General features: G+C 54.1%; 4 protein-coding genes across 4 annotated transcripts; 1 reads left to right on the top strand and 3 right to left on the bottom strand.

The window, feature by feature from the left end:
• Positions 1 to 1154: 1154 nt before the first annotated feature.
• CTHT_0022580 (uncharacterized protein) lies at positions 1155 to 3840 on the bottom strand (the record flags this gene model as incomplete). Its single annotated transcript, XM_006692661.1, has 7 exons — positions 1155 to 1291; positions 1356 to 1481; positions 1543 to 1659; positions 1718 to 2011; positions 2082 to 2222; positions 2289 to 2422; positions 2483 to 3840. 7 exons carry the CDS (start codon positions 3838 to 3840, stop codon positions 1155 to 1157), a joined length of 2307 nt encoding a protein of 768 aa, XP_006692724.1.
• A 2117-nt stretch (positions 3841 to 5957) lies between these two features.
• Positions 5958 to 7310, bottom strand: CTHT_0022570 (DNA polymerase II participates in chromosomal DNA replication-like protein; the record flags this gene model as incomplete). The annotated part of the gene is made up of 1 exon (XM_006692660.1): positions 5958 to 7310. The coding sequence occupies one exon, from the start codon at positions 7308 to 7310 to the stop codon at positions 5958 to 5960; it is 1353 nt and encodes a 450-aa protein (XP_006692723.1).
• Positions 7311 to 9330: 2020 nt separating this feature from the next.
• Positions 9331 to 11206, bottom strand: CTHT_0022560 (uncharacterized protein; the record flags this gene model as incomplete). The annotated part of the gene is made up of 3 exons (XM_006692659.1): positions 9331 to 10551; positions 10633 to 11078; positions 11152 to 11206. The coding sequence occupies 3 exons, from the start codon at positions 11204 to 11206 to the stop codon at positions 9331 to 9333; spliced, it is 1722 nt and encodes a 573-aa protein (XP_006692722.1).
• Positions 11207 to 12077: 871 nt separating this feature from the next.
• On the top strand, positions 12078 to 14837 carry CTHT_0022550 (uncharacterized protein; the record flags this gene model as incomplete). Its single annotated transcript, XM_006692658.1, has 1 exon — positions 12078 to 14837. One exon carries the CDS (start codon positions 12078 to 12080, stop codon positions 14835 to 14837), a length of 2760 nt encoding a protein of 919 aa, XP_006692721.1.
• Between the last annotated feature and the right edge of the window lie 187 nt (positions 14838 to 15024).

The raw sequence follows: 15024 nt of genomic DNA, 5'->3' as shown, positions 1-15024 counted from the left end.
GACATTCTAAGCATTTGACGAAGAGAAAACCGCTGCGGTAATAATTGTGGCCTGGAGCCGATGGTCCATCTGTGACGAGACCGTTCGTGAGTGACAGCAAAAGGGCCATATTTACCGTTTCCTGGGTCGTTCTCACACGGCGTCGATTTGCCCAAGGCTGCAGCGAAAGCGAAAGCTTCCGGTTGTGACATGAGCGATTTGCAGCTTCCGCTTCCCTTGTCGACTCCACCTCGCTTCCCGGAGTGGGCTAGGCATGTGCCCAGTGGAGCACAGCCCACGGGAGACCTACCCGGGCACAGCCCAGAAGCATGCCAAGCCTTTCCCCCATCCCATGACTTTGGCGTTGATCGATGACATTCCTGGTCCCGTCAGCTCGGAATCTGAATGATGGGTTAGCATCTGGCATCTGGTATCTGGCAGCTGGCAGCAAACGATGACGGACGATGCTGCGGAACGCTGCTTCGCTCACCGGCGACGGTGACAAACTCCATGACCAAAAAACCCTTTAGATACGACAGATAGCCGTCTTCCACACCGCCGTTATCATTTCTTGATAGAAGGGAAAAGCTTGACCGAGTTACACAGCAGATGATGGTTCCATCGAGCATTACGGCAGCAGTTCAGGCTGTTGTGACTGTGAGCCCGCAAAATATTTCCTCTGATAGTCTTAGCAGATTCTTGTTGTGTTTGGTTATTCTGTCTGTGCATTTTCCACACTCTAGTGACTGTGTGTGTCTGTAGTGCTACCGCCTACAGATCTAGCATATGACATACTTTGAAGATGAGCGGTTGCGAGGCGGCATGGAACATGAAATCCAGTGTATTGGCATCAACAACTCACTAGTCAGTCGTTACTGTTATTCATCAACAACTCGCTAGTCAGTCGTTACTGTTATTCATCAACAACTCACTAGTCAGTCGTTACTGTTATTATTTGTGCTCGCCCATCTCCAATCCTTATATAAGACGCCCAATTCCATATCTCTAGGTACTAGATGAAAAGCGGGAATATACACACAAATTCCCTTGAACACCTAGCGCTCACTCTAAAAAAAAAAATGAACCATCAAGAATTGAAGTGTAATTGTTTCCCATTCCGCTCAAAATACCCGCGAAAAATCCGTTGATATCTTTGTTGACTCTTTTTGTCCTTCTCAAAGGACTCTGAGTGCTTGCCGTCCTGTAAGGCCTCCTTCTTTGTCCGTTTGGTTCATGGTCATAGCAATGCGTTCACGGACTGCTCTGCGAACCCCGAGAACTTCTCTCCATTTGCGGACGAAGTTGTCGAGACCTAAAGTCATTGTTGGTACATCAGCGATTCCTGGAGGAGTCGAATGAAGGGATATAGATCATACTAGGCTGAGTTTCGAACTCAATTTCAAATGTTTTATATGACTCATATTCAGCGTCGTCGATCTCAACGAGACGACCATGTATATCGAAGGCTGCGTACTCCTGGGCGCCATTGGTTTCAAGATGAGCTAAATCGTCGTTGTTAGCACTCGCTGTCATCGGGAAGAGAGAGACCATGACACTTTATACCTTTGACAAACGGATAGCGGGACCCCTTCCTCGCGACTTTATCCCATAGACTGGTGCCCCTTGGCTGTATCTTAGCTACCGTTGTCCCCTCTGTCTTGATTTCCCAGTCATCTGTAACTGTTTCGTGAATCGTATTAGTCCAGTTCCATACAGATATTGAGAACCAGAGACATACTCAACATAGTAATATACTGTCCCATTCTTCCCAGGTATAGGACCAAGCGTGAGTTCGGCACAGAGACCCTGTCGCGGCGTGGTCCAGATAACACCGTGCCGGCCGTGACAATAGAGGCTTTGTCTGATTGGACGTATTTGCGTCCTTCCATTTCGTGCCAGATCTGCAGTCTGGCATTGGAGTAGTTGTAAAACTTACTTTGAGCGCTCACCCGGCACAGCGTGACCATCCGGACGATGGCGATGTCAAACACAACTTTCTCGCCGGTGAGCTTCCCCTGGAAGTTGAATAGGTCTGCTTCAAGTCAGCAATAAAACAAAGAAAAAAAAACCGAACTATTCCAAAACATTAAGATTGAACAAACCTTCTACGTTCATGAACCGGTAAATACCACTGGGGGTCCCATTCAATCCCTTATCGCCATCCTTGTCGCGGATGTAGACAACGTTGCTCATCCGCGGATCATACGCATATATTGGGACCAGCTGAGCGTCGTTTGCTTTAACTATTAAATGGTCAGTACTTTCACAAGCCCCATATTACCACCCGTCGAGCTACCGGCAGCACGTACTTCGATAAGTTTCCGATTCCCGGTCAACCCTGCAGTGAAATCTGAGATCGTTTGTCTGGTTGTTCCGAAACACCTTTAACCACCCTGAACGGAACTCGATGGGCGATGTAAGTGCTCGGGCGCTATTGACCTGCCTGCCAGAAGCATTAGCACCACATAATATCCCAAGAACACCCCGGGATATCTCTCCTTACCCCTCAAATACAAGATCCTCCCCGGGCAGCACATTATCCCTACCCAAGCTCCCCACATCACTAAACATCGATGGCGGTGGCGGTGGCTGCAGCTGGGACGGGTTTACCACGACGGGCGTCCTCGTATCGATATCTCCAGAAATGGCAGCATTGATGTTGACATAGCTCGGCTGATGCGAAAGCGTCCTCGGTGACAAGGCATGAGGCGGGGCCAAGGACGTCGGACAGGCAGCGGCTTGGGGTTGATGAGGAGAGTAGTAGTAGTCATTTGCGTGAGGCGAGCTGACCGGAACGACTTCCTTCTCGAGGGAAAAGGGAGAATGTATCGGCGATGTTGCGTCGGATACGGCTACTCGCTCTGGGGGCGATATGGGGATGGAGCCGGCGACAAGAGGCTCGAGACTGGCCGTTGTGAAAGCTTGTTGCTGGGATTGGACGCAGTGGGCGTTGCTTTGGACGGTGTAGCTGAAATAATTGGGGTTTTGCCATTCTTGGGGGATAGTTACCGGGTTGGTGGTGGAAGGATAATGATCGTGTTGGCCATTGTATGACAGTCGGGGGGATCCAGCCTGGCTATAGGCTTCATGTTGCTGTTGTTCATATGGAATACTCGAAGAGCGTGTTGTACGGGTCGGGCTCGTAGGCGAATGTGGGTGTGACTCTTGCCTAGCAGCGAGGGCTTCGGCAGCGCCCGCTCCCCCGTCGGACAGACCGTAGAAAGGCACCACGCCAAGGGGTTGTTGGATGCTGAGTTGGGCCATCATCGCGCTGACGTCTTGTTGAGGAGCGGTCGCGGCGGTGTGGGGCTCCGGACCCGGGGCAGGGTCAGCAGGCGGGCGCTGCTGCTGCCCTAAGGAAATGGAGTAGCCACCAGTAGTGGTAGCGGGGTATTGGGAGTTAACATGAGATGAAGAAACCGGAGATCGTCCCCATCCAGGCGCACTGACAGAAGCGGACGCGTAATAATAAGATGTTGAATATGAGGGCGAGCCGGATTCGTATTGCTGAGCTGTGGAAGAGGGAATCGCGGGAGGGGGGTGACCCTGGGAGTAGGAGACAGCTGGATGCGCCGACGTAGGGGAGATGGGCACGCGGTGATGATACTGGGCGGGACGGCTCGAGGAGGAGGACAAAGATGTCGATGGTGGGACAGGATCCGGGTCGGAGATACTCTCGATGCGATAACGGCGGCCGTTGTGAGAGACGATGATGGAGCGGTCGGACTGCTGGTGAACTGCGGTGTCTAGTGAAGCGAAATCGAAGCCGCTGGTGAAGAGATCGGAGAGAGGGGCTATAGCCTCGGAGTCTACGGGCGGTTTGCTAGGGCAAGAGGCCGCGGGACGACCCTGGGCTGGCATCATGGACGGCGCCGTGCAAGCCCCGTCAGCTCAGCCGGCCATGACGGTGTCTCGCTGGCACGGTAAGTGATAGAGTGGAGGCGATCGGCACGTCGCATGTGTGCCTCTCCGTGCCTCTCTGCTGGGGCATGTGTCGCGTGGGTGTTACACGCAGAGAAGAGCCCGGATGGTAGGTGCCTACGGCCTAGGACCCCCAAGATAGGTCACAGGCGGGTAGGATGAGAATCCGTAGATAAGCAGCCCGACTCTCCTCAGTCTCCTCTTGTATGTACGTCGACCTTGATGAGGACAGGTGCAAGGAAGGGGGAGGGGGTGTGGCTAGGAACGGCTGGGACCCCGCCGGTACTGCTCGGCGCTCAATGCTTTCTAGCAGTGAGCAGGTGAGTAGCAGATGAGAACAAGACGAGGATCAGAGTACCAGCGGGTCAGATACGGAGATTTCTGATCTGTGAGTACTTCCCCAAGCCCCAGGCCCAGAGAGAGGGTGACAAGGGTCTAGTCCCGGTGCGGCTAGCGCTACAGCAAACGGGGAAAGCTTGGAAGACTGAGAAAGGCGCGCTACATCGCTTTGGGGCTTGTGCAGCATGCGCTGGACTGCTTCCGTCAGTGGGAGTGGCACCCCCACACGACACATATCAACCGACTACCAAGACATCAATTTTTGGCAAAGGCTGTCTTCAAAGGTTCATCACACCCAGCGCCCCGTCTTGCAATATGGGCACAGATGCACACAGACGGATGCCAGGGGCAAGGGTCTTCGGCTAAACCGTCACGCAGCATTCTCGGGGCCATCCGGCTGGGTCACGGATCACAGGCTGTGTGGATCACAGATCACGATTGATGGGACTCGTGTCAACTTGACCGACATGGGAGCAGATGAAAAGCTTGATCTGTGAGACAGCCCTTTCAAACTGATCTCAAATTGCAAAAACACCCGATGGCCACAAATGCTGGCAAGGCTGAGGATCGGCCTGGTAGGTATTTGTCTCAGGCGTGGAAGCAGACATTCGTCAATAGCAGCTGTCGTCTTTGCGCTCGATCCGAGCGAGAATGTCAAGACGATTCATCCTCGCGTGCCTCATTACCGCTCCAGCGGACCTGCCATACGTTGTCGTAGTCTCATATATGGGGACACTCTTGCAGTTGCTGTACAAATTGCCCAGGAAGCTGCATTTCCCCCATGTTTTTGTGGCCTGTTGTCTTGTGTCCTCGTTGCAACGGTCCACCGTCAGGTCTGGGGAAACGCGTCGCTTACCACTCACCAAGCCCTGATCGACAGGCCCCGCGCGAGGTCTTTGTCAGGACCCGGCTCGGGGGCCTAAGGAAACTCGGGGTGGGTTGTTGCCTGAGGGTGACACAGGTTTACACAGACCCGAAAACCCGACACATTGCAACCTCCACTAAACAAACATTCGGTATCTGCTGGGCTAGAGAGACGCGGCCCATACGGTCGGTGTCCTAGAAAGGTGCCTGGAGTTGTGGCTGCAGCTTCGCTTTCCAGGACTCTCTATCTTATGAATGCACAACGGGCGGCGGGTCGGGATGACGGATGACAAATGGCTTTGAGTCTGCACATAACAGGTGGAAGCTTTCGGAGTGTCTCCGCCGGCCTCTATTCTATCTCGGGGAACTGCCTGATTGGTCGATTCGGAAGCTGATATGCAATGATGGGGATGATATCCCACGTCTTTGCATATATCGGGGGCGATACATACCGGCCAACAACGGCTGGTCGAACACACAAGGGGTGCTCCTCATCAGGCCCTCGACGTTGGCTGAACGTACTCCGTATGAGACCTTAACTTTAAAGGTCCTGGCAACAGCTTCCGACACCATCAACACGGCAGTCAGATTCATTTTGTAATTCCTTAAGCCACCGAGCTTGCTTCGAGAATTAGGTAGTATGGATTGCATCACGACAAAGCACCCAACATATAAACAGTGTACGCTCGATATGTCATGCTCCTAAGTTTGACCCATCCTCCCAGCCCCAAAACCCCAACGCCGGTTACCAGTCGTGGATTGCCGTCCAATGCCCTCCAGATATCATTCCCCGCTGTTTCCTTCGCATCAATTAGGTACCCAGATATTTTGTAATTCCCGTGCGATTTGGCCCATCACTCTTTGACCTTCTTCCTACGACCACCTCCCCTCTTCTTCTTGGCCATGCCGCTCTCATCCTCCGACTCGCTCTCAGCGGCCTTGTTGGCACGCCCGCCAGCACCGCCGCCGCCTCTGCCGCCCTTCTCTTTGTCGTCGTTCTCAACTTTGCTCACAATATCCCTCAGGAAATCCCACTGGTCATCCGACTCGACCACCTGCTTCAACATCTGCGCCGATACGCGCTTCGAGTTGCGTTGACGCGCCAGCTCGGCACTCTTAGTCACCAGAGCCACCATAAACAACTCCAAGGCCTTGCCCACCGCGATAGGCGTTTGCTGGGCCACCTTGCCAACTTCCTCGTCTGCCTGCATGATACGCTTGATACGCGCCGTTGGGAACTTGGTCTTCACCGGGCCAGGTTGGATGGCGCCGTTAGCGGTGCTCCCCGACGCGCTTGATGATGTCCCCGTAGTTGCTGTGGATGTAAGAGTGCCTGACGCGTCGGTCATGGCGTCGTTCTTTGCTTGGGCTGTAACGGCTGCTGCTGCTGCAGCGGCAGCGGCTCTTCTGGGCGGCATTGCACTAGACTGATCGAATTCGTCAGGTTGGCTGGCCTGCTGGGTTGGTCCGGCACTTGTAGCGGGGGTATAACTGTAAGGCTGGTGCGCCTGAGCGGCAGCGGTGCTGTAATGGGGCTGCTGTGGAGAGAACTGCTGAGGCGGCTGATAGGGTTGCTGGTGGTGCTGCTGGAAGCTGCCGCGGTAGGAAGTGGGAGACTGATAGTACGAGGGCTGCTGCTGATGCAGCTGTTGTTGGTAAGGCGGTTGGGCAGGTACACAGGGTGGGATGTACTCGCGTTGTGTGGTTAGAGAGTGTGAATAGGCTACACCGACATCAAAGACAGGTGTGGCCTGGCTGGGGTTACTGTTGTTTGTGGGTCGGTAGTTTTGCGATTGGAAGTGTGGCGGTGTCGTGAACGGCGTGTGGTACTCGTGCTGGCTGGTGCTTCTGTGGTGAGTGTGGTGAGCGTTGTGGTGATGGTAAAGCGCATGCGACTGCTGGTGGCCCCCGTCTGGAAAATAAGGCGAAGTGCTGTTTGCAGGAGTGTGCAACTGCGGACGCGAAAAGTTTGGCTCCTGGGGCCCTGGATGTGATGTGGATGGCTGCTGCTTCTGCTGGTGGTGCTGCGATCCAGAACCAAAAAATCCACGAGCAGCCAGCTGTTGACCAGACGGCGCTTGAGGTGCCCGCTCGGTTACCAATGCAGGAGTGGGGCCAACAGCCAGATCGTCATTGTTGTGGAAGGAAGAAAGGTCTGGGCTTCGCGGAGCATAACCACCGCCGCTATCGTGGGCAGCGTCGGACATGGCGCACCTTGTACCTCCCGGTTCGCGTCCTATGCTCCGTAATGCTGTAAAATTTGTATTTTTGTATACAATATATAAAGGCCACGCAGCGCACAATCACGCGGGTCCAACAACCGCACAAAAACAGCTTGTCCCGGCGATGATGCGACGGTTTCGGTCGGCAATATGTGATAGGTCAGGTTGCTTGCTTTGTTGCTGGTCACCGGTAACTGGTCGCTGTTATAATTTGATTGGGGCCCGGCCAGAGTCACCCTCGCACTCCCGAATCCCGTCCAAAATTTCCGTCGCAAGAAAAACCGACCCAGGGAAGGAGGGAAGGCGGGGTGTATAGGTTCTGCTCAAGACGCGTCGGCTAGGGTTGGCGCTCTTAAAACAGGTGAAAGTCACTTCCTGCCAAACTTTCAATGGCTGGGACAAAAGGCGAACGGCGACCCGAAATGCAGCAGTCGCATGAACGTAGAAGGCTGCTGCTGCTGCTGCTGCTGCCCACTTCCGGGACAGGGTTGATTGAGGGGACCGGCCGAGACTGCTCGCGGTGCTGTCGCTGTGTTTGGGAGGGGCTTCAAAGTGGGGCCTCCAAATTTCTCAGGCAGCAGAAGCGCGACAAATGAAACAGCTTCATCCAACATCCAGCATCCAAAGGCCAGCTCAGCAGTTTTCTGAAGAACATGAGAGCGACGAAAACGAATTGACAACAGATGTGTGGCAGACAGCTATGTACTTATTAGAAAATAGGCTGTTGCTCAGAGCTTCACTATCATATGTTTGGTGACAGTGAATACCCACCCAGGCAGCCAGCAGATCGCCTTCTTCTCGAGTTCTCCCATCTCCATTGTTGTTACTTATACGCGGGCGCGACCGACACCCTGCAGCAGGCAGCGCCTCCAACGCACATCGAGGACATCCTTGCAGCTGAGGCCCAGTTTGCGGCGCGGTATCCTGCGTGGCTATTCAGCCAAAGTACCTACATGTCACATACCACCAACCGGGCCCCGTGGCGTCATTTCCATTGTCTGTCCTTCGTCGATGCTCCCAGGGCTTGGGGCTGGAGGTATGACAAGAGTTGTTGTCTCTGAGTCGGATGCGACACAAACTCAAGAGATATTGACGTTTCTCCCCACCATTACTACGTGCACAGCTCCCACAGCAAAGAATGTGAGAGTGGGGTTGAAGTGTGAGACCCAGGTCGAGTGTCACAAGGAGCCAATATGACGACAAACAGGTGGGCTATACTTATGAGGTTCGAACATTGATTGGTTTCTTCCACAAAGGCAGAGATCAGTTGACTTTCTTTGTAGCTTACTTCACTCTGTTGTCAAGCAGTCCTTCTCGATCTCATTTGTTAACCTACAGACAGCACTGAATTCATAGACAGTTACTTCACTCTTAACCATAACATCCTCGATATCTTTCAAGTAGTCGCAAGGTATTCTTCCTTTGTTTCCATCTTCTCCCACCCAAACTTCCGTGTATGATGACCATTGATCGCATCGAAGACCCAAAGTCGGCGTTGAAGAAACCGAGGGTATCCTCTGGGGTCACCTTCGCCGAGGTCAATGACGTGAGAGTTACTTGATCTAATCTGAGCACGCCTTTTTTTTGTCACCGTTATTTTCATCTGCAAATTCATAGGATGTCGGCTGACTGATCCACATAGTTGACAGTTCACAGAGTTGTAAAAAAAAAAAATCTATCATCGAAGCTCTTCCATCGGGTAGCCTCACGTAGATGATAAGCTTGGAGAAACCAGATATTCATGTGATGTCATGAAGCACTCATCCTCGAAAGCAAGAGAGGATTCTCGACTAAGGACTGTTCCCTTTTTAACATTGCAGGGGGGTAAAGAAGACTGGCAACCGCTTGACAAAAGGGCCGTGTAGCAGATTGGGTACGCCCCAGAGAGGCAGCGTACAGAAGTTCACGATCCAGCTGGTTTCAACAATATATAATGTGAGACAACGGACGATTCCTTGCCATCCGACATCAGTCTCTTCAATTCAAACGCTTCCATACAAGCATCCTATGTGTTCTTCGCGACCTTCAAAATCCTCTGCTCCATCTCCTCGAACGCGCCGAGAACGCTTCCATACTGCTCAAACACACCCTCGCGATAACCCTCAGCGACCTTCTGAATGGCGCCCTCTTCCTTCCAACGCTTCCCGATGAGTTCGTCGAACGTTTCGCCCTGCACACGCTCGAACGCCCATACGGCCTTGTAGGCCCCTCCCAGGGCACAGGCATTGCCGCCAACATCCAGCTTGTACACACCCTCGGCACCGCCCAGTACGTCGGCAAGGATGCTCTGAATAGCTGGGTTCAGCGACCCGCCTCCGACGAGGTAAACGCGCCGGGGCTGCGCAGGGAGCTTGCCAGACGGATCGGGCTTGCTGACAAGGTTCTGGCTGCGCAGACGCATCGACAGAGCCTGCGATTCGACGATGACGCGGGCATCCGTCTCAACTGGCCACTCCTCGGTCTCCTCTTGAAGGTCGCTGCCGTCTGTCGGGTTGCAGGTGTACCTCCAAGTACCTGCACGGATGTTAGGAACGATCTCAGGGAGGTAGAAGTACAACCCGAGCTTGGCACGGTCTGAATTGGAGCGAACGTCGAGCGGTGGGACGGCCAGGGCGGCCTTATTGAAGTTCGCCCACGGGTCCGGGCTATCTGTCGGCTTGGGCAGCGCATCGCGCACCTTCTCACGAGCCAAGCTACCGTTCTTGTAGCAAAGCATGAACATATACTGGCCAGGAGTTGTTGGATGGTTGAAGAAGTGATAGCTTGGGTCCGGCTTGTACACCGGCGTGATCATGAGGAAGGTGGTGCTGGTGCCCAAGCTGACGATGGCGTCGAGCGGGCGCAAAGGTAGAGCGAGGATGGTTGCCGGGTTGTCGCCCGTGAATGGCGCGATTTCGCAGTTGGGACTGAACCCGTACTTTGCTGTGAAGTAACTGCTGATACGGCCTAGGCTGGCACCACCATCCTTTTCTACCTCTCCAAGTTTATGGCGCAACTCTGCGGCGCCTTCAGGACCACCCGCTGCAAGTTCGAGCAACGGGTTGGACCAATCATTACTGGGAATGTCCCACAGGTTCATTCCGCAGACGTCACTGATATCCATGGGGGCGATGGCACCGAGGAAGAGAGAAGCGAGGAAGGAAGAGACAAGGGAGATGCGTGAGGTGTTGGCATACATATCAGGGAGTTTGCGCTTAAGGCGCATGATTTGGGTTCCAGTGAATCGCTGTTTAGGAGGGTTAGGTCAGCCATCTTTACCTCTTACTTGCGTCCCGGTTTTGCGGGAAGGCTGTGTGATGTTCCTTACATGATGAGCAGCACTTCCGGTCACCTCGGCCAGCCTCTCAGGGGAGCCTAGCTTCACATCGAACTGGTCGCACTCCTGTTGTGTGCTGTGGTCCTGCCAATTGGGTGCATACGGATGCGAGAAAGCATCCGCCAACTGCTCAACAAGCGCCTTTTCTGGCTTAAGAGCAGCGAGAAGGCTCTGTGCCTGGTGGCTCCAGTACACGCTGCCATGTTGCTGGCAAGAGCCGCTGATGCCCCTGATGCGGTTCAAAGGCGTATTCTTCTCCTTTAGCCTCTGCAAAACGAGGTCTAGAGACTCGAGCCACAGAGCGACCGGGGCGAAGACCTCACCCTCAGCATGATTGTGAAGGACGCCCTTCTTGATGCCATACTTAGCGCCGAAGTCCTGGTCGAAGTCGACCTTGGCGTCGGCGACAACTTGGAGGTCAGACTGGACAACAACCGCTAATTAGTTGCGTAAGTCTCAGTTGCCGAATCCTTTTCTCTTTCATTCGGTTCCCGAGCTCCATCGACGCACCTTTGAGTTGCTGGGTCGAAAGATCAAACCCCAGGTAGAGGGGTCCGTTGCTCATTGTTGCTGGAGTTGAACTTAGTGGGGTTCTGGCTGTGAGGAACGCGGGACACAAGTGATGGCGGGGGAGGTAAGTGCTGTAGGCGGGGAAAAAAAAAGGTATCCAAAAATGTCAATTATGACAAGACGTTGCAGTATATTCCAGGAGAATGGAAAGGAATTAAGAAGGAAGACAGCGAAGAAAAAAGAGAGAGAAATTGAAATATGAACCCCCCTCTGACGTGGGGTACCCCAGGCTGTTCGTGGCATGCAGGTCATGGAGGTTCATGTGCCTTCATGGCGGGGCATCATGCCGGCAGTCCGCGATGGAGCAGCCTCGTCTGATGGCATTTAGGCTGATTTCGCAGCCCTGGCCTCGACCAATGTCCGCTTCCCATCTTGCGGATGGGAACCCAGTCCGCCCACCAGCCCGGGCCTCGCACGATGTTTGGGCGCTTCAAGATGCCTCCTTCTACTGATCGCGCTCTGCTTCGGTGTTCTCTGTCCCGTCAACCGGCCAATCCGCCCACCATCAACCCTAACCCAGACAAGTGGGGGTGATCTCTTGGCAGCGGATCTGAGCGTGTCCCAGAAATCCTTGCTAATCCCTTCCCTTCTTGAAGGTAATGACGACAGCCAACCTGTCAAGTGCGGACCCTCTGCCAGCTGTTAGGCCAACCTTTCCTTGAGCGCTTGGTCAGTCACCCATTCGACGTCATAAGTCAACAACGGGATACCGCCTGGTCGTCGTCCATACACGTTAGCCCCTGAGGACGTCTCCGCAGGCCTAAGATATTACAGCAGAAGCTACCTTGCGGACAATAACGCCTAACTTATAATCCTCTTGCGCGCCATGGATTTGCTGGCATCCCGCGCGTCAACCTGAGGAAAGCATGCGCGCCCCAGCAGACTGGACAAAGAAGCAAATCGCGCCGGCGCTATTTTTGCTTCTAGGGCTCCATGCGGTCTTGGTTCATGGCGGTCCGCGATCCGGGTCGAACGGGACGGCCGTGACCGTTACCGACGTATGCGAGTCCCGAACTATCAATTACATCACACATACCCTTCCACAGCAGTGTCTACGGACCTCTTGGGCGAGTCCTACTACGGCGGCTGCATCCGAAACGACTGCTTCGAGCACTACTACCACAACGGTGACGGCGACGACGACGGCGACGAGTTCAGAGAGTGTTGTGAATGGTAGCACGGGGAGGACAACACAAGATAATGGTACATCGAAAGAACAGGACGGCCAGGAGGAGCTGGCGGCTAGCTCCTTCATGTCCTTCGAAGAATGGAAGGAGATGATGTTGCGCAAGTCTGGCCACGACCCAGCACATGTCAAGGCGCATAAGCAGCGTGAATCGCACCACAGGGGAGGGCGAGACCCGTCGCTTGACAACGGCGGCGACAGTTTCGGCGAAGAGGGCGAGATCTCGTTGGATTTCGATGCCCTAGCCGAGAAGGTGTCCGAGATAACATCGCCAAAGTCTGGGTCGGTGGCCCCTGATTCTAAGAAAGGCGAGGTCCGCGAGGAACAAGTCCTCTACGATGACGGCAAAACCCAGTACTACCGCAGCAAGGATGCCGGAAAGACCTGCAAGGAGAGGTTCTCTTACTCGTCGTTCGATGCTGGCGCAACTGTTCTGAAGACGAGTCCTGGCGCTAAGAACGCCAAAGCCATCCTGGTCGAGAACAAGGATTCTTACATGCTGCTGGAGTGCCGACAAAAGAACAAGTTTGTTATTGTTGAACTTAGTGACGATATCCTTGTCGACACCATCGTCATCGCCAATTTTGAATTCTTCTCTAGCATGATACGCCACTTCAGGGTCAGCGCAAGCGACCGCTACCCCGTCAAGGACAACAAGTGGGTTGAGTTAGGCACCTTCGAGGCCCGTAACTCGCGAGACATTCAGGCATTTTTGGTTGAGCATCCTCATATCTTTGCCAAATATATCCGCATTGAATTCCTGACCCACTATGGCAACGAGTTTTACTGCCCGGTGTCGTTGCTCCGTGTCCACGGCACTCGCATGTTGGACACCTGGAAGGAACCTAGCCACGACAACGAGCCTGAACAGGTCGAAGGATCACCTCAAGAACCGGCCGCCCCAGTGTCGGATGTCCAACAGGACAATTTGTCAGTCAGCGATAATTCATCGTCGACAGTTCTTATCCAAGTCCAGGATAATTTCACGGAAGCGGTCACCGAAACGAGCCTTACGCCATGGTTACCGGTCTTTTATAGCGATCTGTCTCTCGAAGCCTGCCCGTTACGCTCGCCAACGGCTGTTCAGGCGACACCTGTTCAACCGAGTGCGAATGGCCATCTACATGAACCCGTTGCTGGCAACGAGAAAGCGACTATATGGTCCTCTTCAAGCGCAAATTCTGACGAGCCAGCTAACGGAGCTAGCGCTCCTATGATTCATTTATCGTCGGAATCGGCCATGGCCCAGGAGAAGCCCTCGAATCCCTCTCCTGTAGGCCCAAATGCACAACCTAATGGTGCTGGCACCAACAGCACCGCGAGAAGCTTCAACGGCAAATCCTCTGATGTCCATGCGGACGCATCAGAGGCATCTTCCTCCGCAACGACGACCACCAACCGCAACAAAACCACTTCCATATCCACCTCCCCCTCCGCTTCACCAACTGTCCAAGAATCCTTCTTCAAAACCGTCAACAAGCGCCTCCAGCTCCTCGAATCCAACACCTCGCTCTCCCTCCAGTATATCGAGCAACAGTCCCGCTTCCTCCAGGACGTCCTCCTGAAGATGGAGCGCAAGCACATAACGCGCATCGACGCCTTCCTCGATAGCCTGAACAAGACCGTTCTCACCGAACTGCGTAACGTGCGCACGCAGTACGACCAGATTTGGCAGAGCACCGTGCTCGCCCTCGAGACCCAGCGCGAGCAATCTCAGCGCGAGATCGTCGCACTCACGTCACGCCTCAACGTGCTTGCCGATGAAGTTGTCTTCCAGAAGCGCATGGCGATTCTGCAGAGCGTGCTCCTCCTCGCCTGCCTCGTCCTCGTCATTTTCAGTCGCGGCGGCTTGTCCGTCCTCGACGGCGGCCCTTCATCACTTGCTTCCCTCCCGGGAAGCTTTGGCACTGCAGCAGGGGGATCATCGGCCTTCTCACCGTACCGACGCTACGGCTATGGCCGTCCGTTGTCTCCTACACCCTCGGCGTCTTCCCCGTTCACTGTCGGCGCAGCTAGCGATAATAACGGAACCAGTAGCGGCAGTGGGGGGCTCGCAGCCTCTGCTATGCCACGATACCGATCTACGGTGTTGGCCACTAACAGGGATAAGTCCCTACCACTGACACCGACGGTATCTGAGTATGGCAGTCGGGAGGGGACACCTACAGTACATAAACTTACCACCAACAACGGAGACTCTGGTGAAGAGTCACCAACGAGGCCAAGCACAGAACAGGGAGATGATATTGAGGATATTGGGATGCCTTCAACGCCACCATCCGAAAGGAGAAAGGAAGGGGAAGGGGGAGGGGAAAGGGAAAGGGAAGGGACCAAAGGGGAGGAAGAGAAACCACCGCCGGATCGGGCTCGGTCAAGCGTTGCGCAACTGGCTGGACTTAACATGAAACCGTTGCCAGCGCTCCCAGAAGACCCGAGCTAGTTAATGTTTATGACAGCCACCCAAGCATGATGCCACGGTACGACTTAGCTTGTAATGGGAAGTTTTATAATCATGCGTCTGTTCTGCTTCATTCAGTAACAAGGAAGCCTCAAGAGTAATTATGCACGTATTGATTGTATATCGCCCGAGAGAGGAGAAAATTCATCTGGTTGAGAGGCCAACGAGC

The sequence above is a fragment of the Thermochaetoides thermophila genome (genome assembly GCF_000221225.1).
Source record: "Thermochaetoides thermophila DSM 1495 unplaced genomic scaffold scf7180000011816, whole genome shotgun sequence".
Classification (NCBI taxonomy): Eukaryota; Fungi; Ascomycota; class Sordariomycetes; order Sordariales; family Chaetomiaceae; genus Thermochaetoides; species Thermochaetoides thermophila.
Note: the sequence above shows the minus strand (reverse complement) of the source record. Positions and strands in the feature narration are given on the sequence as shown.